Genomic DNA, 26,622 nt, shown 5'->3' with positions numbered 1-26,622 from the left:
CAGAAAGACTCATTATTTTATTCAGGGATAGAAAATTACCCAGCAGCAATGTAGGTGATTTTAGCTCATTATGAGGTGAAATTGGTTTGCTGTTCAAATGTAAGGAGTTGTTGCTTCTATTCTCGTAAAATAAGAGGTGGTCACTCATCATTAGGCCATGTACACACGTAGTCAGGTCTTTGTAAAACCAAATATCAATATACCCTGCTGATCAAGAAAAAAAAACTTTGGTCCACACCACTTTGTTTTCAGAAAAGCATCCAGTGCATTGTGAAGTAGGTATGCTAAGCCTGTAGGTGGCAGTAGTTCCCCTAATTGTCTGTATCTTTGCTGAAAAACATTCAGACATTTATCGTGTCATCTTTTGCCTGCGAGCAGTAGTTGACCTTGTAAAAACAAGCGAGTTAAGCCATAGATTGTTTATATAGTGGACGGAACCTCTGCGCTGTCACCCTCTGGTTTCTGAAAGGCTGAACTGAAGCCTAGTGGGCGGTTTCCACCACCGCCATCTTGGCCATGTCATAAATGTCGTTACTCCCTGAGAATACAAAAATGGGGATGAGAGCAGGAATCTGAGGGCAGGGGCAGATGAATGACACCCAACCAAATCTGAGTTCGATGAGCTAATTGAGCTAACCCAGGGGTCGGCAACCTGTTCCCATCAAAGAGCCATTATTACCCATTTCCCACAGTAAAGAAAACACTGGGAGCCACAGCAGCCGTGGCGTTGTGGGCGGGGCCTACCCTCAGACAGCAGAGAGCTGCTTTAACCAATCACAACAGGTGACAGCAGCCAGTACCGGTCGCTCGTGTACGTCAAAGTTATCTTTCATAAGAAGATAATCAGTAAAACGATTTATATAAAGTGGATCCAGAAGTTGTAGCCCGTCTCTGCTACAATATTTTGATATTTTTCACCCTGTTGGTGGTTTTACTGAGCAGGTGCCACTTTTGTCATACGTTTCTTTTTAAAACATGTTTAGACTGTTCAGAATACAAATCCAGGCTCTGTCACATTTGATTGTTGTAATTAAACTTTGTAGGTGGGGAAGGTCAGAAAAGGATCCGATCAGTTTGTTTTTCCCTCATTTACAGTGACGGAGATAACGGCGCAGTGCTCCTGGCTCTGGTGTTAATCAAGTTTAATTTGATCTATTTTCACAAGAAAACAGAACAGTTAAAAGCAGGGCTTGTGTTGTGTTGACCGGACAGTTCCCATATTTGACCGTTTATTTTGACGGAGAAAGAATAGAAAGAATTACCCCGACGCATGCAGACGAACTGACATTTTATTTGTTACGCACATCACAGATTTAGCTAAATCACTCAAAAGATTCCCATCTGAACATCTGAGCTGGACACTGCTCAGCGCAGCTCGCTGTCAGCGCGTACGTATGGTGCACAGCGAGCTGAAGATGTGGAGAGGGGCTTGGAGCGCGTCGCAGAACCAAAGCGCATGCAGGAAGATTCCTCCGACTGAAGCGAGACTTGTCACTTAGAAAATGTTCCCTGATTATGAAACTTTGGCTGAATAGCGCTTGTTTCTGTCTCCAATGTGGCGTCGCATCCTTGAGCCTGTCTGAGGAGAATCCCAGAATCTCACATCCTCTTCAGCTCAGAAATCGCCTATGATTACGCACAAGCGTGACGCGTCAACCCAGCCTCACAGTAAGACCGGGTTGGAACTGTTCAGGTTTACGCAGACAATCTTTACGTTTAGAATTGACATACAGATGTAAAATTAATGCAGTAAAATATAAAGCATTTTATTTAAATATCCATTCATTATTTTACAAGCACAGAGAGCCGCATCAGATGGATGGAAGAGCCGCATGCGGCTCCAGAGCCGCGGGTTGCCGACCCCCGAGCTAACCGAAGCCAATATAGTTAGTTATTGTAGTTAATGTAGTAGCAACTCTGCTACCCATAGCGTCTGGGCTGTAACACTGTTAATGTGAGGCTGAGGCAAGTTGCTATCACAGGCGTTGACAGCCATCTGACACGTGTCATTCAAAAGACATGCCATTAGTCACAATTTTAAGCTTTAATGACATCTAAATGGATGAGTTACAAAGAAATTCACTCCCATCAGAGTTGTCATGACTATAAACTTGACCTATTAAACCTAAAATGTTTTTTGGTGCCAGGCTGTGAACTTGTATATTTCTGCTGTGAAGGTGGCATTTCTAACATGGGAGTCAATGGGAACTTGCTCCTTTCTGGATCCAGCCCCTAGTGGATGAGGGTGGAACTGCAGATATTTGTCACTTGCTTGTTAGCTAAACTTTTTTTTACCATTATGACTTAATATGACATAGAGCCTTGTAATCTTTCCTCTCTCAGATGTTCCAGTGGCTTTGACCGCCTTCGTCAGGACTGGGTGGATAACAACTGTCCAGACGAGGTGAGCACTCAGTAAAATTTTGTTCCTCATCCAGATGTTTTTTTTAAAGTTTAACCTATTTGACTTCTTCTTTCAGACCAAAGACAAACTGTGTGATATTGTTGATTCTACACATCTCTACCCCTTCGGCACCCCTATCGCTTCCAAAACAACTCAGAGGAGTAAAGATGCCTTCGGAGGAAGGGATGTTCCCTCCACCTCTCAGCCTCCCACCAGTGCCCCCACTGAGGGTAAAGTAGCACACAGATCTGGAATTAGTTTTAGGTGTACCCACTTTTATGATCTGACTGCATTTGGAGGATGCACAGAAATCAGCTGTGGTTCTCAGCTTCTCCTAAAATTATTCTGGATGTGATGAAGTGGTGATGCACCAGCTGTATTCAGAAATCTGCAGTCACGCTGTTCAGCTCTGCTGGTTCTCTCCCAGTGAGTTTAAGAGTATACTCATCCCACTGTTGCTGCACCCACCACTTCATATGTCAAGTGCTATCAAGAAAATGATTAGGATGAGTTAAACATTTCTATGTGTGCAAATAGCTCAAAGTGAGCCACAGTCACTGGGTTTCAGGGTTCAAGTGTTTTTAGTTTTTGTCATTTTGTTGTTTAGTCTTTTACTTACGTTCTTTGTTAGTTTTAGGGATTGTTTTTTGTTTTAGGTTTTTTTCTTACGTGAAACTTTTTGGTTGTTTGTGTATTTCATCATTCATCTTTGAAAAATATAAATCTGTCCTCATAACACGTATCACACAACATCCTCCTGAGTGGACCAGCAAAAATCTGAACTGGTCACTATATACAGCTGAAATCCTTCAAGTTCATATAAACTCCAATTGCTTGTGGTGTTCCCCAAGGTTGTGTTCTGGGGCACCTTCTGTTTATCATTAGTCTTGTCACATTTAGTCAGATATTTGTCTCTGTAGGTTCAGTATTAACTTCCACTACTACACAGATGACACTCCGCTCTACAGGACTACCATTCCCTCTCAAGCATAGTTTGTGCTTCTGCATCAGCATCACGAGGGCAAGACGCACATGCACTGTCGGAGATGTTTTGTCTTCGGACTGCCCCATCAGTACATTAAAGGACGTATCACTTTTCTGGGGTATCCTGTCATGCATTCAGTCCAAGATTGGGCATAACCTTTGGGTTTATATTGTGTTTTTTTGTATTTCAGAGACTTTTTAACTTGGACAAATGTGTTCCTCATTCTCCTCCAACTCTTCATGAGCTCGCCAATTCTAAACACACGTTTCCTGTCATTTCCACTCGCACATAAAAGGCTCGCTGCATATATTTATACACCTCCAGTCACGGGTGAATAAAACATTTACATTTTCAGTTTTTCCGTGAGGTATTCTTCAATCTGCTCCATGTCTTATGCTAGATATCTTTGGCTCCCTTTTCTTATTTTTCGAGGGTGCAATGGCGTTGCTGTTGACGTAAGTAGCGTCCTGACCAATCACAAGCTTGTGCTCACCATCTCGTTCGACGGGTGTTTAAACTGGGCTCGACTATGTCTGTCCTCGTGAGTCTGCTGGAGAGCCCTTGCAAAGACAGATAATGGCATTACGTGTCTCTGCACCGACACAGAAGCATAAACTGGGCTTTACTCCCCTTTCTGATTTTCCTGAATTACATTTTTTAGCTAGGGTCTTTTATAATAACAATAATAATAAACGTCCACAAATCTATTATAAAGTGATCCTGCATTGTGGAAGAAATGAAACTATCGGAAATATCCTTTTATATAAAACAGTAGTTCTCTTTGTATCTAAAGTTAAAAGCAAAAATCAGAAAGATGTTGTCTCCTTTTTGTTGTACGATAATGAATTCATGACACCTCAGCAGGAAACAAAAACCAAGCTGCAGATTTTTCTCAGTTATCAAATGCAAATCTTCTGTGAAAGCAGCTGATGCCATACTTTTACTGAGGACGGGGAAAGTGTCAAGGTGTCCTCTGAAGTTTGTGTACTTGAGTCTCCTGCAGAACTTATGTTATTGTACCCATTTTCATGTCATTTCCTTTTTTGTGCTTTTTTAGCAATTAAGTTCAGCAGACAGGAAATTTAAGTCCGACACATGTGGTTGTTGTAAAATCAAAATTGTTTAAAGGGCCCACTTCTCTTGTCAACATGGAAACTTGGTGTTCAGCCTAAACTAAGAGCGCACTAATGTTTTACTTGATGCTTTTTTCTGTGTTTTTTCTGTTTTTGAGTTAATGGACCACATTTTTTAATCCTCTCATGGGTTTTAAATGCTTTCAGGATGTGAGGCAGCAAGTATGACGGATAAATCCGAAGTATTTTAGTGTATCTGACCGAAAAAGAGTCAATTCATTCAACTATATAATTTATGGTAATATTATGATCATTAATATAGAAAGATCCAAAGTGTTCAAATGAAGGCAACTGGACTTCATCTAATCAAAACAACCATTCCAACACAACAGGACCTAACAAAATCAAGGACTCCTTGGGGGTTGGGAGGAGGGGTATTCACAAGTAGTTTCAGCTTGTTACGCAGCTCTTGACAGCTACAGTGTACAAGCACGATTTTCCCATATCCCAGTCAGAGTTGACAGAGCTCCTTGGATGAGAAGCAGTGACTGAGAACCTTCACCAGCATATCATAGATGAATGTTGAGGGTTAGGGTCAGATCTGGATTATAGTTGACATGAGTTAACAAGAAAATATTTTGTTTTATCTCTTACTAAATCAAATAAACCGCTATTGTCATAACTCGCTACTGGGTTATATGGGTGGGTCATCACGGTGGGGGTTAATGTGTGTAAAAACTCTCCAGCTGAGAGGATAAACAAGAAGAGGAGTCTTAAACAGGGCGTGGTGGATGACTAACTGGGCAGAAGAGTATGCATGGGTGTGTGTTAGAATCCAGGAGGTTTTGGTGTTGTTTTGACCGGCTGATGTACAGAAGATCAGTTTCCCCAAACATCACTTGTCTCCTCAGCTGCAGGGGTCAGAGGTCAGAGTGCAGGCTGGGTGGATTAGGCTCATGCTGGCAAACTGATTTATCTACCTCATGTTTTATGTTTTTATTTTATTCTCTAAGAACTCAGTATATGGGAGGCTGCTCTTCAGCTGCATTTGAAATGAGATTCGGTCCACAGCTCTCTATTTGTCTTTGGGAACGACTCCTAGAGGAATTTACGTGTGCATTTGTGGACAAGAAACACATTTCAACCAAGCCAAGATTAAAAATATGCTAATACATAAATGAAGAATGTAGTCTATGTGCTAAATGTCTCATTTAATTGTAATGGGAAACATATTTTAACAAAACATAACCACATTTACCTTGTTGTTAAATAAAGGCATCTTGGTGTTTAATGTCGTGAATCTAAAGTCTCCTCCATGTCCGACTTGCTTTCCTGTGTAAATAAGTAACATTGTAAAGGCCACTGAGACAGTTGGTTCTGAGAAAAGCTGGTTTGACACATCATAAACTATGAAACATCTAAATTTGCATGTCTTAACCCACTTAAACATCAGTTTCAGATAAATGTTGGTCACAGTAACCACAATAAAGAGCTAGTCCGAGCTATGGCTAATGCTAGTCTGAGTTACTGCTAACGCTAGCCTGAACTACTGCTAACGCTATCCTGAGATTTACTGCTAACGCCAACCTGAGCTACTGCTAATGCTAGCCTGAGCTACTGCTAATGACCCAGTTGGACAAAAGAAATGGTAAAATAGCCTGTATTTGATATAGCGCCTTCTAGAATCCTGGAACCCCCAAGGCGCTTTATAACACAATCAGTGATTCACCCATTCACACACACATTCACACACTGGTGGGGATGAGCTACAATGTAGCCACAGCTGCCCGGGGCGCACTGACAAAGGCAAGGCTGCCGAGCACTGGCGCCACCGGTCCCTCCGACCACCACCAGCAGGCAACGTGGGTTAAGTGTCTTGCCCAAGGACACAACGACAGCGACAGACTGAGCGGGACTCGAACCTGCAACCTTCCAATTACGGGGCGAGCACTTAACTCCTGTGGCACCGTCGCCCCAAAAGAAAAACAACAACGAAGAATGTTGGAGCACTCACATACCAGGATGTACTAAGAGTATGCAGACTATGAATAAATACCAAATATTTCTGAATTGACGACAACTGACATTTCTGAAGATTAAAGTCTAGAAAAAAATGTAGATTTTTTTAACATGTAAACCCCTGTTTTCCTGAAAAGTACAAAGCCTCTTTAACAATTCAACAAGCCGACTTGGATTAATCAATTATCTACATTCACTATCTTGGTTATAATTCAGTATCTCTAATGATTCATTATAAAACCTAAAATTGATTCCTCTCATCTCTGAATTAGAAACTCTTTCTTTTTTCTTCTTTTTCGTTTGACTCCATTTAAGGAAATAGATCAGGTGTAAAAAGTGCCAGATCTGCATAATGTGGATGGCATGGTGTGTAAGTGTCATCTCCCCTTCAAGGAGAAGTGGGCCGTGCTTCATTTCCATATTTCACACATCTCTTTAACCCCAGACTGATTTTATGTGTTGAATTATTGACGCACAGCTATAGTATTTACTTATATACATTTTTAATCGGTGTAGTAAGTGAAGATGGTGCACTAATGAAAGAAGCTGTAATCTCATTTGGGACATTCGGGGGGAAGTTTATTTTGTTAACAACTACAAAGAGAAAAACTGATCATGTGTCTGACTCTATGTCTCATTTACAGATGACACCAAGATCGCGCTTCATCTCAGAGACAACCAGGGTAAGTTTTTACCAAAGCTAGACATCAAACCTCTGGCTCCTGATTTAATCCCTGTGGAGATCCCAGATGGTCTTTTATATTTACTTAGTTTAGACCAGATGTTCATCATAAACCATTATTATTGATCTCAGAGATTAGTTCCTTAGACCGCTGCAGAAAAAGCAACTGGGACATTAAAAATGAAAAAATAATTCTAATTTTTCTTATGAACCTTTTTGTTTGACCTAATTTCAACCCCTTTCTGACTTTCTTCTCCATTCTTCTGCAAACCCTAAAAGGGACACTTGCTTCTTTATCTGTATCTTAAAGCATTTCTTTCTTTTATTTTGTAATATTTGCTCAAACAGTTTGAGAAATAACCCTATTTTTCAGCATTTAAGCAAACCTAAAATAATCCTTATTTTAACAAACTTGCATCACAGCCAGGGCAGAATAGCAAACCCGACACCGGCTGCTGTTTGAAAATTACTCGTTTGTGTTTTTCATTCAGTTTAAATGTTCAAATATCCAAAAATGCTGAAACAAATTTGAGTTTCATCAGTTTGCGACAATAGCTTTTCTAACGTTTCATTTCCTGCTTGAGAGGACTTTGAAATCCGTGACTTCGATCAGAATTTTCATTACACAAACGCTCCATGTCCCCCATCGGTCGAGCTCTCCTGCTTCGGTGCCTGGCCCTCTGATGATATCTCTGCTATTTTTTTTCTTTTCCTTTCATCATCTCATACTTGCCTGTGATGTTATTCAAGGTGAAAAGGATCAGTGAGGCGGGCAGGTGGCTCGAGTGCTGCCAGTGATTGGAGCAGCGCTCTCGTCACAAAGAGACTCGGTAATAGGTCGGCTCAGTTTGGGCTGATGGGTTCTCTAAATGTTTGTTCCTATTGCAAACACTTTGCATATTTTAGTGGATTAACCCTCCCACTGTCCTAATGGGTGTGACCCCACGAAGAAAGTTGACCATTGAGCAGGGTTGATGGTTTATCCCTTGAGGTCCACGTGGCAGGGGTGAGGAGCGAGCACTACCTCACCCCTGCCACGTGGACCCAAGGGATAAACCATCAACCCTGCTCAATGGTCAACTTTCTTCGTGGGGTCACACCCATTAGGACAGTGGGAGGGTTAAATGTAGCTGATAGGACAAAATAAGCAATCAGACTAATTGATTTGTAAATCGTAAATGTAATCTGATGTAGTACAGTATTACAGAAAACTGTTGTAACCAGGGATTGAATTATGGGGAAGCTAAGGGGAGCCCGGCTCACTCTCAACTTACACACCCAGGGGAGCCTGAAAAAATACATTTGCGGGAAGTGGCTTTTTGTCAAGAAATGAGCAGATAGAGGTACTTCTTCTTCTACCTTTTTAACGGTGTAGGATGGACTGCCCAGTTTCATTGCACAATGTGTGTGTGTGTGTGTGTGGCAGTTCACTGTTTTAGGAAGCAGTCTTTTGGGGGCTGCATCATGTCATTGCATCTTTCGGCGGAAGCTTACAGCTGTGCTTTGTCATAAGGTAGTCCCAAGTCTAAAACGGCACCTTGATTATTTTCACTTGTAGTCACTTTAATTATTTAGCTCACCAAGCAGAATTAGGATCACTATTGAGTCATTTTAATGACTTTGTTCACACTCGAGGCTAGTTGGAACCATTCACTTACATTGTTTTATGCTAAGCTATGCTAAAGGAGTCATTGCGGATCAGGAGAATTGCAAATAGTTTTCCTACTTATCCATGAGGAATATAGAAACAGACAGAGTTTACACTGGGAGTGGAATATCACTTTAAGCATCCTGCTGCCGATTCGGCTGATGTTACTGCAAACCAATAACCTGTGGTGTTTTGGCTTTGAGCAGAAGCAGAAGATGATTCTGAGATTGAATAATTGGAGGAAAAGATAAGATTTCTTGGTGTAAAACAAAAACGTCAGAATCTGTTGTTTTTGTCTGAGCTAATTATCCATGCAGCATTATCATTATTCCTCAGTCAGTGTGAGCACATAATGGCTATACATCCAGAGTGGCTGCTCTCGCTCATTGAGCAGGTTTGAATGGGTTGTTTCTGTGCGGTGGAAATCAATGAGGCGGGGAGCCGGGGGAGAGGCTGGTTGGCTGACAAGCTCGGTGCTGCCTACAGCTGCTAATTAACGGCAGAAAGAAGCCCGAGGAGAGGTTGTCAGGGGGGCAAGAGAAAAAAAAAACATGAGATATGAATGGATGTCAAACTGTAGGCTGAAATGCAGATTATTCTGTTAGTTTCATGGTTGCTGAATTCTGTTTTCTTGCAGGATTATGAGATTTTCTTTTCCGTATTTAACCCTTTGATGCATGAATTATGAAATCTTCAACCATGATTTTTTAAACAATTTTTTTCATTCATCTTTAGGTGTGAATGAAACAAATTTCATATTTACATATTTTTTGTAACATTTAATTTACACATAGTTTATTACATGTCCACTTCAGTGGACAGCGTGCATTCTGAACATGAAATTTGTTGACTTGACTTACTGAAGTTGAAATGGAGGGGCTCAAATGCAATAAAGTCTTCAACAGCTGTGCTTAACAGCAAAAATAAATAAATAACAATTTTGAGTACCTGTCCACCGTAGTGACCATTATGCATCAAAGGGTTAAGGTTTTAAGTCTGGCTGGAAATTTGCAGCTGAACCTTCTAATGCATTAAAACGGTGAGCAGGTTTCATCATTTTAAAGCTCTGCTGGGTAAAATTTGATGATCAAGCACAAGTCTGAAGTGCTTCACCGACTTATCGGGGTTTCCAGGCTTGCAGACGTTTATCGTCTTGTTGCTGCTGTTTTCGGTCCAGCATTCTGACGGCGGCAGTAGGATTACATCAGACCTGCTTCCTTCTCTTATCAGAACCGTGCACGGTTAACCTTTCAGTGGGATTAACTCTTTACTCACATGTTGTAGGCGAACACTGCTCTTGAATAACTAAAGACTTGTGAACCTCAAATAACCCTTAGAATGAATAAATTGTCTTATTTAAAGCACGAAAAAGATATTAGATCTTCTATTTTGAGCATCGAAGAGGTAAATGAGAATATTTGAGTAACGTTACTGTATCAGAACAGATTAGAGTCAACCATACCCTAGGGTTTTACCATAACCCTAAAAAATGTTTACATTAAAAAGTTTTAAAAACTTTAATTTAAAAGTAAATATTGCTATTGATAGCTGAAGAGTGACCCCTGGTGGTGACTTAAAGAACTCCATTAAAAGAAAGAAAACATGAAATCAAAGCATTTTAATCATATAGTGATAGAATTGTTCTATGTGTGTGTTTTTCAGCGATGCCAGCTGACAGTGCCGTCAACAGGGTGCCAGGCACACACTTTCTGCACACTGGTCTGATCCTGGGCATCTTGCTGGTGATGCTCGTCATGATTGCCGGCGTGCTGATCACCGTCTACGTGTACCATCACCCAACATCTGCAGCCAGCCTCTTTCTCATCGAGGTGAGCTAGAGTGAAAAAGTTTGGGATGGCCCTCAAATAAACTGAAATGCTAAGTAAATACCATTAACTAAGTAAATATGTTCATTTCCAGCATTTATACAAAAAATTATACAAGAATGGTTGTTGAAGGAGACTTTTTGAACTGTGTTTTATTCCACTGACTCATAAATATGCATTAAGATCATCAGATGTGGGATGATGGAACCTGATAAAACACTTTATTAATGATTTGTTGAAAGGCTCAGAGGATGAGAGGCTCTCTCTGCTCAGAAAGTAGTGATTTTTAAAAATCTAAAGAAATCAGCTGTTCTGGGTTATCATCCTGTTGGCCAAAACACAAGAGTCAATCCAAAATCTAAATTTAGCCACATCCTTCTGTGAAAATGATTTAAAAAATGCTGTTGATGTGGAGGGATGGAGTTGGGGACACAAAAATTTCCACGTGCAGTCCGACTAAATTCATACGTATGTCAGTTTTTGGAATTGAAACACTTGAGTGGCATTAGCTCAGATCTGCAACTATTTTGGCTGCTTTGTTGTAAAAAAAAAATCCATCTATCCATCGATAGGTGGATTGGTGCTGCGTCTGCAGAGATGCAGGTGTTGCAGTGGTGAAGAGAGAGCTGAGCCAGAAGGCAAAGCTCTCCATTTACCGGTTGATCTACATTCCAACTCTCACCTATGGTCACGAGCTTTGGGTGAGAACGAGATCACAGATACAAGTGGCAAAACTTAGTTTCCATACAGAAGGGGCTCCGTCACATCAGGAGAAACCAGTTGATGTGGCCTCCCTGCTGGTGAAGTTTTCTGGGCATGTCCAACTGGGAGGAGACCCAAAGGAAGTCCCAGGAAATGCTGGAAGGACTATGTTTCTCAGCTGGCCAGGGAACGCCTTGGGATTCCCCCAGAGGAGCTGCTCTAAGTGGCTGGGGAGAGGGAAGGGAATGGATGGATAGATGGAAAGTTTCATTCAGGTCGCTACCCTTTCCCAAAGTTGTCTCATTTACTTTTTGACTAAATGAGAATAAATTGAGACAAACCAGGCAGGTTCCAGATTCTCAAATTGGCTAAATTGACATTTTGATCAAAACATTAGGAAAGTCTGACATTTTGATTAATAAAATGATAAAATTATAAGGTTTTTTTTTTGCGTTTGTGCCATGTGCAAAAGTAATTTTGTGTCTTGAGCGACTGACACAGCCTGATAACTGCACAGATTTCAGATATTCATGACCTCCGGTTTTAACCCTCACCCGTGTTTTCTACTGCAGAGACGCCCGAGCAGATGGCCGGCCATGAAGTTTCGCCGCGGGTCGGGTCACCCAGCCTACGCGGAGGTGGAGCCAGTTGGCCAGGAGAAGGAGAAGGAGGTCTTCATTGTGTCTGAGCAGTGCTGAGTGCTTCATGCCCACACCCCCCACCCCACCGCGTGAACCCTCCTGCTCAACGGGGACGTCTCACTTTTCACCTTTGTTAAAACCGGATTTGGCCTGTTTATGCAGACACTAACCAGCTCCTGGTGTAGAAGAGCTGAGGTGCTGGGGGTCAAGGGTTAAGAGCGCTGATGTCACTGAATCATCTGGCTTTGACACACCTCCCCATGGAGGGACAGGACTGACTGCCTTCACTGGTTGTTTGTGTCTAGACGAGGACATATACAACATATATTTTCAGAACCGATACCTGAACAGAGATTTCCACATGCAGGTTTTTGGGGTTAGATAGCATAAGCCTTTGTATATCCATCAGGGTTGTTTTTATTTTATTCCAGGATGGAGTTTTTGTTTGGTTTTGTTTTTGGAGAGTTGGTGTTGGCACATGCATCTGTACAGATAATGCTGTTCAATACTGTAGCAGGCGTAATTGACTTTTCCACAGCTCACTCTGTGCATGCAGGCTGCAGCTGTGTGGCGTGACGTGCAGTTGCTTTAATCAATCACAGCTCAGAAAAAAACAGCATTCAATATTGATTTAAGTTTCTTTCAATGAAGTGTTTGATTTAATGTTGTTATTTGCCTTTATAGGTGATGGGAACACTACACTTTTTGTTTTTTTTTTACTGTGGTGCCATTTTGTTCCTTATTAGACTTTGCACAGGTTTTTTGGATGCACATTTCCTCCCTTCCCCGAATCGTGTTCAGGCACTGTTGCAAATTTACAAGACAGGCGCTTGTGTGTGAATTTATTTTTTCTGAAGTGTAAATGATTCATGTGTGTGAATGCAGAAGAGCAGTTAACAGTAGTGAATGGCTTTATGGGTGATTGTTTGAGCTGGCTCTGCACAGTTGACTCCTAAAGATTACATGTTAAAAAATATGGAACCTAATAAGTGACAAGTAGAGAGTTACAGAGATCAAGGAAATCTTTCAGTGCACAGATTTGTATAATTTTTTTAGAACATTAATTGTTGGATTTGTTGAATTTATGTAAAGCAGGACAAATCTGTTTCTCTCAGGATCAATTAAAACAATCCATTCTCCTGATACAAAAAAGCATTATGTAAAACAAAAATTCAGGAGGATTTATAACGTAAAAATATTAGAATAATTAATTTTAAAGTGTGCTTAAATTAAACTATTTGTTGTTTTGAAATACAGTCTGTCTCTAGGGATGCACCGATCAGGTTTTTTGCTGCCGATCACCGATACCGATATCAAAGAATGCTGATCACCGATACCGATCACGTGGATTGGCCAGAAATTTTCTACAACATTATAATGAGTGCTACAAACTACATAATCTGGGAATAAAGGAAATGAAACCTAATCTAAAATGGTCTGTATTAGGGTTGTCACGGTGTGAAAATTTAACCTCACGGTTATTGTGACCAAAATTACCACGGTTTTCAGTATTATCGCGGTATTTTTCTTAAACGTGCTACATTTTCACACAATTAAATAAACCCTGTATGTCAGGAAATATTGTGCTCAGTTTGTGTCTAAATTTTGCCTAAAATGTGTTATTTTGTAATTATGTTGTTTATTTGTTTACATTTTTCCCTTTAGTCTTTAAAATACCAATATTTGCCCATAACTTCTTATTTTATGTCTGTTTGATGTCATCATTTTAAAAATATTAGATCAGATGATACTCAGTACTCAAGTAGCCTTCTAATCAGATACTTTTTTACCCTTACTTGAGTAATAAACCCTATATCAGGAAAATATTGTCCTTGGTTTGTGTCCTTCCAGTGAGCTTTGCAGATTTGGGAAAATGTCATCAGGCAGTAATCATTGTTAAATTCATAATTATTCTCGGAGAGAGACCAACTCTTATCTGCCCCTGGGAGCCCCATAATGCATAGCGTCATTTCAACATGGCGGTGTCCGCGACACGGTTTATATGCAGGTAGCGGCGCTGCGGCTGAATTATATAGTGACTCGTTGCATTCTCCCTCAATCCAAATCCTCGGATCACGCATTTTAGCTAAAACGCTAACGTTAGCTTGCCTTGCGTTGACTGTAGAGTTGTGGGTGATGGTCACGCAGATGTGTCATGAGATTTGAAGCGTTGCTGCCTTTCACAGACACTTTTTCTGCACGTGCTGCAAACAGGATAGCCGTCTTCTATCAACTGTCCCTCGGCATTCTTCAAATATCCAAAAGATGCCCGTACTTCCAACTTTGTCTTCTTTGAGGGATAATAAATGTCCTCCTGAGCGCTGCCGTCTCCTCCTTTGGCCATTATTTCAGCTTTAGCTTCAAGAAAGTTTTGGTTGTTAACAACAAAGCACGCATGTGCCACCGGCAACTTCAGCAGATGATACGGTGGCTGGTAAGGGTCACCGCGCCTACACCGCAGCCACGGTAATCCACCGAGATAAGTTTTTTTAAAAACAAGACGGTTATTATTATTGTCAACTTTTTTTTACCGGGGTTTACCGCTACACCGGTTACCGTGACAACCCTACCTGATCGGTCTGCTTTGATCTATTTTGAAAACTCCGATCAAAACCGTTAGGGGCGCTATCGGCCGATTGGGATCAAATGCCGATCCATCGGTGCATCCCTATCTGTCACTGAGTTTTACATGCGTGCAGAACATGAAAATGGTTTTCAGTCCTCATCACCAGCATTAGCCGCTGAAAGTAAATAGATGGGATAATGCTTGGGTAAGAAATAGCCACAGATCTTTGCAATGTTAAAAATTAGCATTCACGGACTCACCCACCCTGGCTGGCGACCGCGGAAAGCCATTGAATCGGCAGCCAGGAGAGAGCAGAGCACATCTTGGTTAGTAGAAGCTAAACGTTAGCATTAGCAACTCCACAACATGGTAGAACACATTCAGGCTGAGTAAATAATGTTTTTTAGTATGGTTTAATTTTACAGATTTTTTTTTTTTTTAGTTTAGAACTTTTGCAAACAACACCTTCTACATAAGACACATGTCGCAGGATTTCCTCGATCTCTGTTTTTACTTCTACATTTGGCCCTTTCTGGGCTCCATACTTCTATTTCACGTGGGCCAGAAAACACGCTGGTTGGAGTTGTGATTTTCACAGTTTGGTTTATTTTCTCTGTCACGTAGAGAGTTCATCCATGCCGGCACAAAGTTGTACATACCAAGCCAAAACATTTGGAGATTCAGGTAACTCAAATCGTTGGAAAATCTATTGTAAGGCGCTGATTATACTGATTAACATTTTTTTCTTTTTACATGAGTGGCCTTTTTCTCTACTTTTGTACTTAAATGTGAATGCTGTTGTAGCTGTCACAATCCAAACGCTTGTTTCTGTAGTTCAGCATTTACAGATCAAATCATGTTTGACACCAGTGATTCAGCTTTGAGACTCTAAAGATTAATATTCTGGAATTCTGCAGTTTTGCATTTGTTCAGAACAAAAAATAAACATAAATGACTTTATTTGTACTCGCACCCATCACATTGAAACCAAAGACTAATCAGCATATGAGTTTGATATATTTTTATGTACTCTAGCTTCCTCACAGCCTCCACACCTCACTTACCTGCTGCTAAGATTTAATTTCATGCTAGCCTAGCTTTCATTTTAATATAGACTGTGTAGCAGTCACACACATCAGCTAACCCCCCCCCCACCCACCCCCCCCCCACCCCCCGTTTCATCATTAATCTGAATTTACTACTTGAGGCACCACAAATCTCTGACGAAGGGTAAAATGTGAGTTTTAACCGTTAGCAAAGCGGCTAACAAGCTTTGCAAATTAAAGAGCAGCCTTTTTTGTCTCTCAAAAAGTCTTAATGGCTCTCAAAATCACATTATATTTGAGTTTTTGTTTGCATTTTTAAAAAATATATATACTTTGCAGCCACATCATTAAATTTAGTATTTGTACTCACCAGTTAGCTCTCCCAACAATATTGATTAGAGCCAGAATATAAATATCTGCATAGTCTACAAGTAGAAAATTTATCAAATTTTTTTTTAAATGCTTGTTGGCTTAAAATCATGAACTCGCCCATCTCTACTCCACAACAGAGAAGGCTGAAACTGTCTCTGCTAGTAGAAGCTAACTGTTTGCATTAGCAACTTCACCACATAGCAGAACTCTGTCAGGCTTGCGTTTGTGGAAATAAAAATCCACATTGCAAGTCTGTGATAGTCGCTTTGCTGTTATCCAGTTTGAGGCGAAATGTCCAAATATCAGTAAATAAGACTCCAAATCCTGCTGTCTGAAGCTCCGCTGCAATGTGGCTCTCTTCTAGTTCCTGGAAATGGTGCACCAGTGTTTTGTTTCCACAGACTACCACTTACAAGACACTCATACCTACTAGAGACCATTGCAAATGTATTGATTAAATGAATGTTACACAGTTTTAATGAGATAAATATAAAATTGGTCTTTGCATTTTTTCAACAAAAATGTACAAATGTTGCCAATTCAGCAAATCGCACAAGGTGTTACAAAACTAATGAAGGTAGCAAACATTGTTTTTTTAATTCTCCATAACAAGACCCAAAGATACAAAAAACGCACCAAAAACTAAGCAAATCAAAACAGTTAGTCTTATCACACATTTCTTTGAGTACAAACCCCTAATATATAATAAAGTAGTACTTTTGCACAAAGCTGTTTAAATTTTAATGCCAACAATTTTTTCAGTTTCTACGGTTTAAAAGCAGCTGCAGGATTGAAAGCACATGTATGAGAGCTGAAAACACTTGATCTCATAGAAAAAGTCAGACATTAGTTTTATTCCCACTTTTACTCAAATGTTCTTAAAATTAGGAGAATGTTGATCAGTTGCAGATGCAGTGTCCTGTTATTTGCTCTTTTTTTGTAGTTAGAATAAACAATTATAAACCACAAATTCATCTAAATATACAGAGTATCCATTTAAAGAAACAAGAATTTGACTTTTTTTTGTAAATCAAATCTTGTTTTATGCATCCGTGGTGTACAAAAAGGCTCTAAACTACTCTTTAGGTCTGTGTAAATTATGTAACTACTGTTTTTGATTACATTTGAAATAAACAGTGTTGTTAAAAAAAGTCCCACTTGGTGTTTTTGTTCAACAATTATAGTTTTAACCCTCCCAGTCTTTATGGGTGACCTTGCGAGGAAAGTTGACCATTGAGCAGGGTTGATGGTTTATCCCTTGAGGTCCACGTGGCAGGGGTGAGGTGGTGCTCACTCCTCACCCCTGCCACGCGGACCCAAGGGATAAACCATCAACCCAGCTTAATGGTCAACTTTCCTCGCAGGGTCACACCCATTAGGACAGTGGGAGGGTTAAGCAAAAAATATAAAATTCATTAATAAGCATTCCCACAGAACCATTAAGATGTTTTAGGCATTAACATTGCTCCCATATTTTTGTTTAAAAATGCATAGAAAACATTTGAGGTTTTTGCTACCCAGTTAACATTTCCTCCCATTATGTTCCTCTTTAAATAATTAACAGGTTATTAATGAAAATATGAAAACAAGTCATGTTTTATGTCTGTTTTTCCTTTATTCATGTAAGAAGTTAAGCTGCTGCAAGAATAAAATGTATTTTTGCCTTATACTGCCACCTAGTGGCCACTTCCTGTCTCAGTATCAGCTTTTTGAATATCAAAAAATGGGTTCCACATTGTTCCAAACTAGGACAAACATGCCTGTGTGAGCGGGAGGATTACAGGAGAACAGCTGCCTGACGTCAAAGCCTTGTTGGGTTTTTCATCCAGCTGTTGTCATAACGACACTGACTGAAAAAAGGATCTTGATTTTATGGAGCGAAGGAACGCCAGCGGTTTGTTTATCAGAAACCAACTTACAGCTGATGTTTGGAATGGGGCAGAGCCAAAAGGAGGAAAACTGAAGGGGCGTGTTCATAGGAATCAGAGCTGTGTGAACAGCTGATTCACCAGATCCAGTTGTGACTTGTGTGGATAAGTTTATGACGCACATCGAAGGAAACACGCAGAGAACGGATGGAAGATTTAGGAAGGAAATGAGTTGATATTATGGTGAATTGACCAATCTGAGACCTTAAACCAACTCGCTAGTGGATAAACAACCTCTGGTTTCATGTTGGCAAGAATCTGGCAATACGATATATATCACGATACACTGGAGGCAATACGATATATTGCGATTCTAAAAGCCAGACGATATTGGAAACTTTTAAGACTGAATTTAATTTAATTTAATTGGAGCTGAATGTTACAGAACACAAATAGTTTCACCTGATTTTTGTTGTTATTTTAGCTTTTGATAAGTTTAAACGTAAATGCATGTGTTTAATTATTTTTATATTTGAAATGCCGGCAAAGTATATTCTTGATATTGACTTATGCTCACAAGCAGCATAAAGAAAACCACGGAGGACGTTTATCTGTGTTTATTTTTGCCTAAAACAAAAGATTTGATCCACTATTACAGTAATAAAGAAAACCAATTCTTGAACATGTGGCTTTAGTCTCCCGTTGGTGGTGTTATTCTGTACAGAAGCAGACTTTTCTAAAACATTCCCACTGGCTTCATTTAGATTAAGCATAAAAATAATCCATTTCAAACAAACACACCCATGATATTTATAGAACTAACTGCTTTACAACATGACAATATTCAGTTTTGGTCACAACAAAAGGAAATTATTTTAAAAATCAAAGTTACAGTGTTAGTGAAGCAGCGTGGTTCTGGTCTGCTTAAAGAGCAAGTCACCCCTACCAGATTCTTTATCAACTCTCACTTCCTGTTTGAAAAATGCAACAAATGCTGTTGCCTAGCAGAGAGAGAGGGCGGAGCCGCTAACAAATACACACACACACAGGCTCACAACGGCATTGTGACATCATAATGTACCAGTTTACATCATAGCATACCTCTTAGTCAACAGCGGTGGAAGATTTAAATTCCAATGCAGTGCAGAGTTTTTACCCGACGACGGTGCAACACTGACAGTTTTAGGCAGAACATTTAAATTTTAACTAAAATGCAGTGAAGTACCAAGTTATTGACCACACATGTCTGCAGCACGATTAGACACACATTTATATAGTTTATCAGCAAAAAAAAGTTGATTTGGGGGTGACTTGCTATTTAAGCTATGGAGTGCTGAATCTAAAAACAATAAAGGTGTAACAGCTAATGTATTTGTATTTAATATTTTAAAAATACCTCCTGAATTCATTCAAATAAAAACATGTTAGATATTTGATTTTTTAAATAAATACACCAAAACACGCCGATTTCCACATTCAGTAACTTTTTGTTACAACTTTGTCTTGTTGCGTAAATGGTTCTGACGTTTAAAAACCCCTTCAGTGACGTCATCGTATGCTGTTTTTATTGGTTTATCCTTGAGTGGTTGTGAAAACAGGAAGAGAGCATTTTGAAGTAAATGACTAATTTAGAAAAGTCTCATATTGTAAAATCGCTGCTTCAGATCAACCGTTTGTAACTAGAAGCAATAATGACATTGAAGATGAGAAAAAGGTGCATCTGTTTACAAAGTCTCAGTATGTAACTGTTAAAGAGAAGAAATAATAAAAAAGCAAGATCCTGTGTGTTTGAGGGCATTTAAGTATTAAAACTAAATGATTGTTTGGTTTAAAATAATTAGAAAATTTGTTTTGACCCTTTGATGCATAATTGTCAGTACAGTGGACAGGTACTCAAAATTGTTATTTATTTTTGCTATATAGCACAGCTGTTGAAGTCTGTTGCATTTGAGCCCCTCCATTTGGACTTCAGTTAGTCAAGCCAACATATTTCATGTTCAGAATTCACGCTGTCCACTGAGGTGGACATGTAATAAACTATGTGTAACTTAAATGTTACAAATAAATATGAAATTTGTTACATTCACACCTAAAGATGAATGAAAAAAATTGTTCAAAAAAATCATGGTTGAAGATTTCATAATTCATGCATCAAAGGGTTAATGTTGCCTCAGCGAAAAATGTATTGACCCAAATGTTTGTTTGTTTTATTTGAACGGCTCAATTTAATCAATTTAAAAGTTTGCCTAACAAATGAGAACATTTTATTAAAACTCTTCGCTGTTTATGTTCAGTTGAAAATGATGAGCTTCAATGATATTCTTCAGCGTTTTCCTGTGGTAAAGTTATAAATTATTTCCCTTAGCTGTTGAAAAGGTTTGAAATAAAATTTATGAAAAGGTTTGAAATAAAATTTATGAATACATGAACTGTTTGAACATTTTAGAGGTTAGACTGAAATACACATGAGCCCTGACTGTGCTTGGACTAGCCATTAGCTTATCAGTCCCAGGGGACACCTAAACCAGGGGTCTACAACCTTTAACAACTTAAACAAACATTCACTGTAGAACCACAAAGTTCTCTAACAGGACCTTTTGGATAAATATCTACAGAAGAGGATTAGGGCCAACAGAAAACAATAAAAAAGTAAATACTTCTCAGACTAACGTGAGAATTCAGAGATTTAAAAAGAGGACTTTCTAGATTCATAATTTTAAACTCAAACACAATTAAAATTTGTCATGAAAATAATAAATGTAAGTGTACATTGTGTCCAAATGTTTTCAGACATCTGAAGGTGATCTTAAAGGAGATGACAGGGTCTCACATTTATAGTCAAAAATGACAGGTTTAAGAAACTATTTCACGAAAATCTCAGAGAATCTGTCTCAGTTATGAATAAAGGACATAACTCCTTGATAACAGCTCAGATGAATCAAAAGTAGTGAATAAACATCAGTGTGGTGTGTGGCTGATTATCTGACCAGCTGATTGAGTAAGTAGCGATGAAGCAGCTTGGAACGAGGTGATCTACTGATAACAGGTTTTCCTCTCAAGAGTCCTTGATGATATTGAACTATAACCAGTTGATTAGGATTGATTTGATGTTTAAATGTAATTCTACACATTTTAATTTACAGAAATGCCTCTTCACCTGCAGACAGTCACTCACTTCCTGTCTGCTCCGTGCTTTTTGACAGAGCGAGTCCAGAGTTCTGTTTGGGCCGGGCCCCCAGCTCCTGCACATCTCTGGCTGGATTCTGGTTCTCATCCAGCGGTTTATTCTCCACCTCTGGATTAAAGTGCCCCCCCTCCTTTACCACCAACCTCTCTACCTTTTCAATCAAGCGTCCCACCTGGGGATGCTCCCCAAATATAGAGTTGTTAATAACAAAGTACCTATTCTTGCATTTCTCCAGAACCCACTGCAGTTCTTTGCCCTCTCTGCGAATGTACCTCTCTATGGAAATTTTCCTGAGCACCTCTGCCCAGGTGAACACCACGATGGTGTGCCTCCAAACGTGCTCGCCAAAGAGGTTGACGTGCTCCTCGATGCGAGCGCGATCCACGTCGGTGAACATGCCCACAGCAACGACTAGCAGGAAGGCGTGAGGGCCTGGAGGGCAAAGAGAGGCGCCTCTAACCAGCTCCTGTTTATAAGAGGGCGGCGTATCCTGAGCAGAGAACCAACCAGGAGTGTCCACCACGATCACCTGACGGCCATCAACCTCTGTCTCCCTCTTTACACAGAACTCAGCCGCCCGTTCCAAATGAAACTCCTCCCTGCCGAGGATGGTGTTGGCCGTTAAGCTCTTCCCCGGCCACCTCCATCCAAGCACCACCAGGCGAACTACCGGCAGACGACTGGCTGCCTTGGAAGCAGCTGCTGTTGAGTGAGTCTCCTCCTCTGGTCCAGAAGCATCTCCAGCTACCACAAGAGAGACCATAATGATCAATGTTATAGGGAAATGAAGTATTTTAATTCCCTACAAACCACGACACTGTACAGTGTCCTTAAATGACTTGATTAAGAAGGTCAGTACCCGTTTTTGTTTAAATAAAGTTATTTAACGTAAACAAAGAAAACTTGAATAACGGCTAATCTAAAGAACCCAATAAGCGGGCACAATTTTCTTTGTTCAGGAAAAAGTTTGAAACATTTAGTAAATATAAACAGTTTTACTGCAGTAAAGACTACGTTATGAAATTAAAGAGACAATATGTAATAGGGTTGTCACGGTATGAAAATGTAACCTCACGGTTATTGTGACCAAAATTATCACGGTTTTCGGTATTATCACGGTATTTTTTAAACGGTGTTGCATATGTTCAGAAAGCATTGATAGTCCTGTTCTACACAAACTGAAATAGTTTTGAAAAGGTTTAACAGTGTTTATTAAACCTAAAATAACACAAAGCCTTAGCAAAAGTGCAACTTTTCACAAGTAAAGGAACACATAGCTTCTTTTTCTGGAACATGTTACAGTAGTCAATGCAGGTTTAAATTATACAAATCCAAACATTCAAAACATAAACAATATGTAAACAAATCAAAGAAACACCACTTGTTTTCTCATATACTTGTTTTCTTCATTATCATAATGAAAATCTAAAACTCCAGTCCACACTTGACTTGAGCACTGTACAAGTCAACCTTAAAAAAATATGTATTTAAAATAAATAGCCACTTTAAACAAATTACTAAAATAACTACTACACTATGTAATCAAATCCAAATGTTCAAGTATAAATGGCATTGAATAAGTAAACAAATCAATGACAAGGAACTAATTGTATATTTCTCTTCATCATCAACAAATAAGATGCTTCATCCAGCAACAGGGTGTCCGTGACACGGTATAAATGCTGGCAGAGGACGCTGCGGCTGCAGCATATAGTGACTCGTTGCATTGTCCCTCAGCCAAAAGTCCTCACGTCATGCATTTAAGCTAAAATGCTAATGTTAACTTACCTTGCACTGGCTGTAGAGACGTGGGTGATGGTCATGCAGATGTGCCATTAGATTCGAAGTGTTGCTGCCTTCTGCAGACACTTTTTTCCTGCACGTTCTGCAAACGGGATAGCCGTCTTCTATTAACTGTCCCTCAGCATTTTTCAGAAATCCAAAATATGCCCATACTTCCGATTTGGTCTTCTTTGAGGGCTGATGGATGTCCTGGGCGCTGCCGTCTCCTCCTTCGGCCATTATTTCAGCTTCAAAGTTTTGGTGCCGTTGCAAACTAAAAAGTGCATATGCGCGCCGCGGGAACTTCAGCTGAAGCGACGGTGGCTGGTAAGGGTCACCGCGCCGAAACCGCGGCCACGGTAAACCCACCGAGATAATTTAGTTTATTAAAAACTGGACGGTTATTTTTATTGTCAACTTTTTTTACCGGGGTTTACCGCTATACCGGTTACCGTGACAACCCTAATATGTAATTATCATTCACCTCTGGAAATATCCATCTAAATGTTGAGAATGAGTTAAATGATGCCCAGATATTGGCGGCTTGTTAACATATAACCATAAAAATCAGGTCTAAACACAATGGGAATGGGTCTAAGGTCCAGTCTCTACTCGCACTGCAGACTTCAGCTAAGTGCACTTGGAGAAAGCGCACTGTAAGGCTTCGAGTGCATAGTAACTAGGGTTGTCACGGTAACCGGTGTAGGTAAACCCCTGTAAAAAAGTTGACAATAATAACCGTCTTGTTTTTTGAAAAATATATTATCTTGGTGGATTACCGTGGCTGCGGTGTAGGCGCGGTGACCCTTACCAGCCACCGTATCATCTGCTGAAGTTGCCGGTGGCACATGCGCGCTTTGATGTTTACAACCAAAACTTTCTTGAAGCTAAAGCTGAAATAATGGCCAAAGGAGGAGACGGCAGCACTCAGGACATTTATTATCCCTCAAAGAAGACAAAGTGGGAAGTACGGGCATTTTTTTGGATATTTGAAGAATGCCGAGGGACAGTTGATAGAAGACGGCTATCCTGATTGCAGCACGTGCAGAAAAAGTGTCTGTGAAAGGCAGCAACGCTTCAAATCTCATGACACATCTGCGTGACCATCACCCACAGCTCTGCAGTCAATGCAAGGCAAGTTAGCGTTATCGTTTTAGCTAAAATCCGAGGATTTGGGTTGAGGGAGAATGCAACGAGTCGCTATATAAAGCAGCCGCAGCGCCGCTACCTGCATATAAACCGTGTCGCGGACACCCCTATGTTGAAATGACGCTATGCATTACGGGGCTCCCAGGGGCAGATAAGAGTTGGTCTCGCTCCGAGAATAATTATGAATTTAACAATGATTACTGCCTGATGACATTTCCCCAAATCTGCAAAGCTCACTGGAAGGACACAAACCGAGGACAATATTTTCCTGATATAGGGTTTATTACTCAAGTAAGGGTAAAAAAGTACCTGAATAGAAGGCTACTTGAGTACTGAGTATCATCTGATCTAATACTTTGAAAATGATGACATCAAACAGACAAAAACGTAAGAAGTTATGGGCAAATATTGGTATTTTAAAGTCTAAAGGGGAAAAATGTAAACAACATAATTACAAAATAACAAATTGTAGGCAAAATTTAGACAAACTGAGGACAATATTTTCCTGATATACAGGGTTTATTTAGTTGTCTGAAAATGTAACACGTTTAAAAAATACCACGATAATACCGAAAACCGTGATATTTTGGTCACAATAACCGTGAGGTTAGATTTTCACACCGTGACAACCCTACGTAGTACACAAGTGTGCAAATAATTGCAGAATTGAGACAGGGAGCATCGCGTCATCGATTGCAAAGCATGCCAGGATACTGGTCGCTGTGATACTTTCTTCAAAAAGCTTTATTAACTTTTAAACAAACAGCCAAACAGTTATTTGAAATAAATTTATATTTATTGCTGCTTTGTCTAAAAGTTTTAGAGCATCAACTAATTGTCCTAGAATTAACAAATTTCATTAGAAAATACATATTTTCAGAAAAGGAACTTGAACCTTTTCTCCTGCAGCAATTACTTGTGGGTAATACTCTTATCCGAGGTCCGCATCGCTGTGGACTTGGGTGAAGTGCGGATTAAGGGTGCAATGGGGCATGGTCAACTTCGACACTTGAGAATCAGGACACCCTACGCACTCGCACCACTGGCCGGGAACGCGCAAGTGAAGGACGCAAGGGTGCAAGTGCGAGTATTGGGATTGAGCCTAAGTCTCTGGGCAATGCAATCTTTCCTTCTATGGGAGCCTGTGAGGACAAAATGCATTTACCGATTTGTGATAAGCAGTTTCAAAACTTTCACCATGCATAAATGTTGTTTTAGACATTTACCTCTTCACTTTTTCTAGGGATGAAAGAGAGGCTGATGTTGTTGTCATTTTGCTGGAGGGTGCACTTCCAGGGACTTTGACCCTAATGGCCATCCGTATATAAGATCTTACTTGAACACAAAAATACCTTACTTGCAATGACATGTACTGCCCCCTATCGCCTGGGAAACTACACATCTTCACTTTAAAATGTTTACGTGAATTGATAATATTTTTGAAAATATGCCCGATCTTTATGAGAAAACAACAAATACACAAATATACCACCTACTTCATAATGAGATAATTGGTTTCATAATGAGCTACTTAGATGTGTAAATTTGACCCCATTTTCTATATTTTACATTTTATTCATCTGGTATTCATTATTGAATGAAAAACGTATTGCATTCATATTGTACAATAGAATTTGAGATATTATTTAAAGAAGAAACCTAAGAGTTTATTTCTTCCTACCAAGAAACTGCCTTTAGTTTGATTTTAAGTTAGATTTGTCTTGTTTCCTCCTGTAAAAGGTTTAGGAACCTATTTCTACATTAATTTATGGTCCAGAACATTACTAAAAAACAATAAACGCTAATGGATCAATTCAAGCAAAGTTATTTGTTCAATTAATATTTTAATTATGAGATTTTGTACGTTTTTAAGATGACAACATTTAGAGTAACGTGTCGTCGGTTGTTTCCCATCAAGAATGAATATTTACCACATTTATGTCAAGTTTGTAAAACGCTAAGGCGGAAATGTTAATTATTTACCACCCCTACCTACGTAGTAGTGTCCGATTTCTTAAAGTCTCGCGTAAGCCCAAACAAACTCAGCTGTTTTATTGTTTTGTTGTGAGGAATCGAAATTTAACACGAGTCAAAATCCGGTTAGGTCTGAACCTCCAAGCTAACTTTTTATGCTAATTTCAACAGCCGTTGAGATGATACACTTGCATTAAAGTTGATAAAGTATCCAGATAAAGGTTATTCCTCCTCACCTGCTATCTGTAGTGGTTTACTGGCGTCCATGTTCCACTTTAATCCAGAAAAAAGGACTTCGAAACCTCGTTTTCAGCGCCTGAATCTTCGAAGAACTTCCTACTTATAATGACTGAAATTACCGGATACCCGTAATGTGTTCGTGACTTCCGGTTTGTGACTTTCAGAACAAGGGCGTGCAATCTCAAACCGGATGTACACATAAAATGGAGGCATTAAACAAAGATCTTAACCCTCTGGAGGAAGGCGTTGCAGATTTGCAACCTGGTCACTCCACATACGTATTTCATGAGCATTTTTAACTCAAAAGTTCCCCTGAAGGATTTAGTTGTTCATCCTTATCAAAACTTATTTTGAGCCTGAGAGGGTTAATAAACAAAACTGGAAGGAGGTATACGTCAGTGATGTCAATGCTGCATACACATACTTCATGAAAATACTGTTTAAATAATATGATTACT

At 39.7% G+C, this 26,622-nt stretch overlaps 2 protein-coding genes across 3 annotated transcripts in view; one reads left to right on the top strand and one right to left on the bottom strand.

Annotated features, from left to right (window-relative positions):
• Positions 1-13,559, top strand: part of plxdc2b (plexin domain containing 2b) — a 117,823-nt gene extending 104,264 nt beyond the window's left edge. For both annotated transcript variants that reach the window (XM_015954647.3, XM_054751495.2), the window contains exons 10-14: positions 2,344-2,404; positions 2,481-2,634; positions 7,126-7,164; positions 10,474-10,640; positions 11,912-13,559. In XM_015954647.3, the coding sequence (XP_015810133.3) occupies positions 2,344-2,404; positions 2,481-2,634; positions 7,126-7,164; positions 10,474-10,640; positions 11,912-12,037 (547 nt within the window). In that variant the 3' untranslated portion in view covers positions 12,038-13,559. The remainder of the gene's footprint in view (positions 1-2,343; positions 2,405-2,480; positions 2,635-7,125; positions 7,165-10,473; positions 10,641-11,911) is intronic.
• A 4,875-nt stretch (positions 13,560-18,434) lies between these two features.
• On the bottom strand, positions 18,435-26,300 carry gimap4 (GTPase IMAP family member 4). The gene is made up of 2 exons (XM_015954648.3): positions 26,161-26,300; positions 18,435-21,763 (listed from the first exon to the last, which is right to left on the bottom strand). The coding sequence occupies exons 1-2, from the start codon at positions 26,189-26,191 to the stop codon at positions 21,000-21,002; spliced, it is 795 nt and encodes a 264-aa protein (XP_015810134.1). The 5' UTR covers positions 26,192-26,300; the 3' UTR covers positions 18,435-20,999.
• Between the last annotated feature and the right edge of the window lie 322 nt (positions 26,301-26,622).

This window comes from Nothobranchius furzeri, chromosome 7 (genome assembly GCF_043380555.1).
Source record: "Nothobranchius furzeri strain GRZ-AD chromosome 7, NfurGRZ-RIMD1, whole genome shotgun sequence".
Classification (NCBI taxonomy): domain Eukaryota; kingdom Metazoa; phylum Chordata; class Actinopteri; order Cyprinodontiformes; family Nothobranchiidae; genus Nothobranchius; species Nothobranchius furzeri.
Note: the sequence above shows the minus strand (reverse complement) of the source record. Positions and strands in the feature narration are given on the sequence as shown.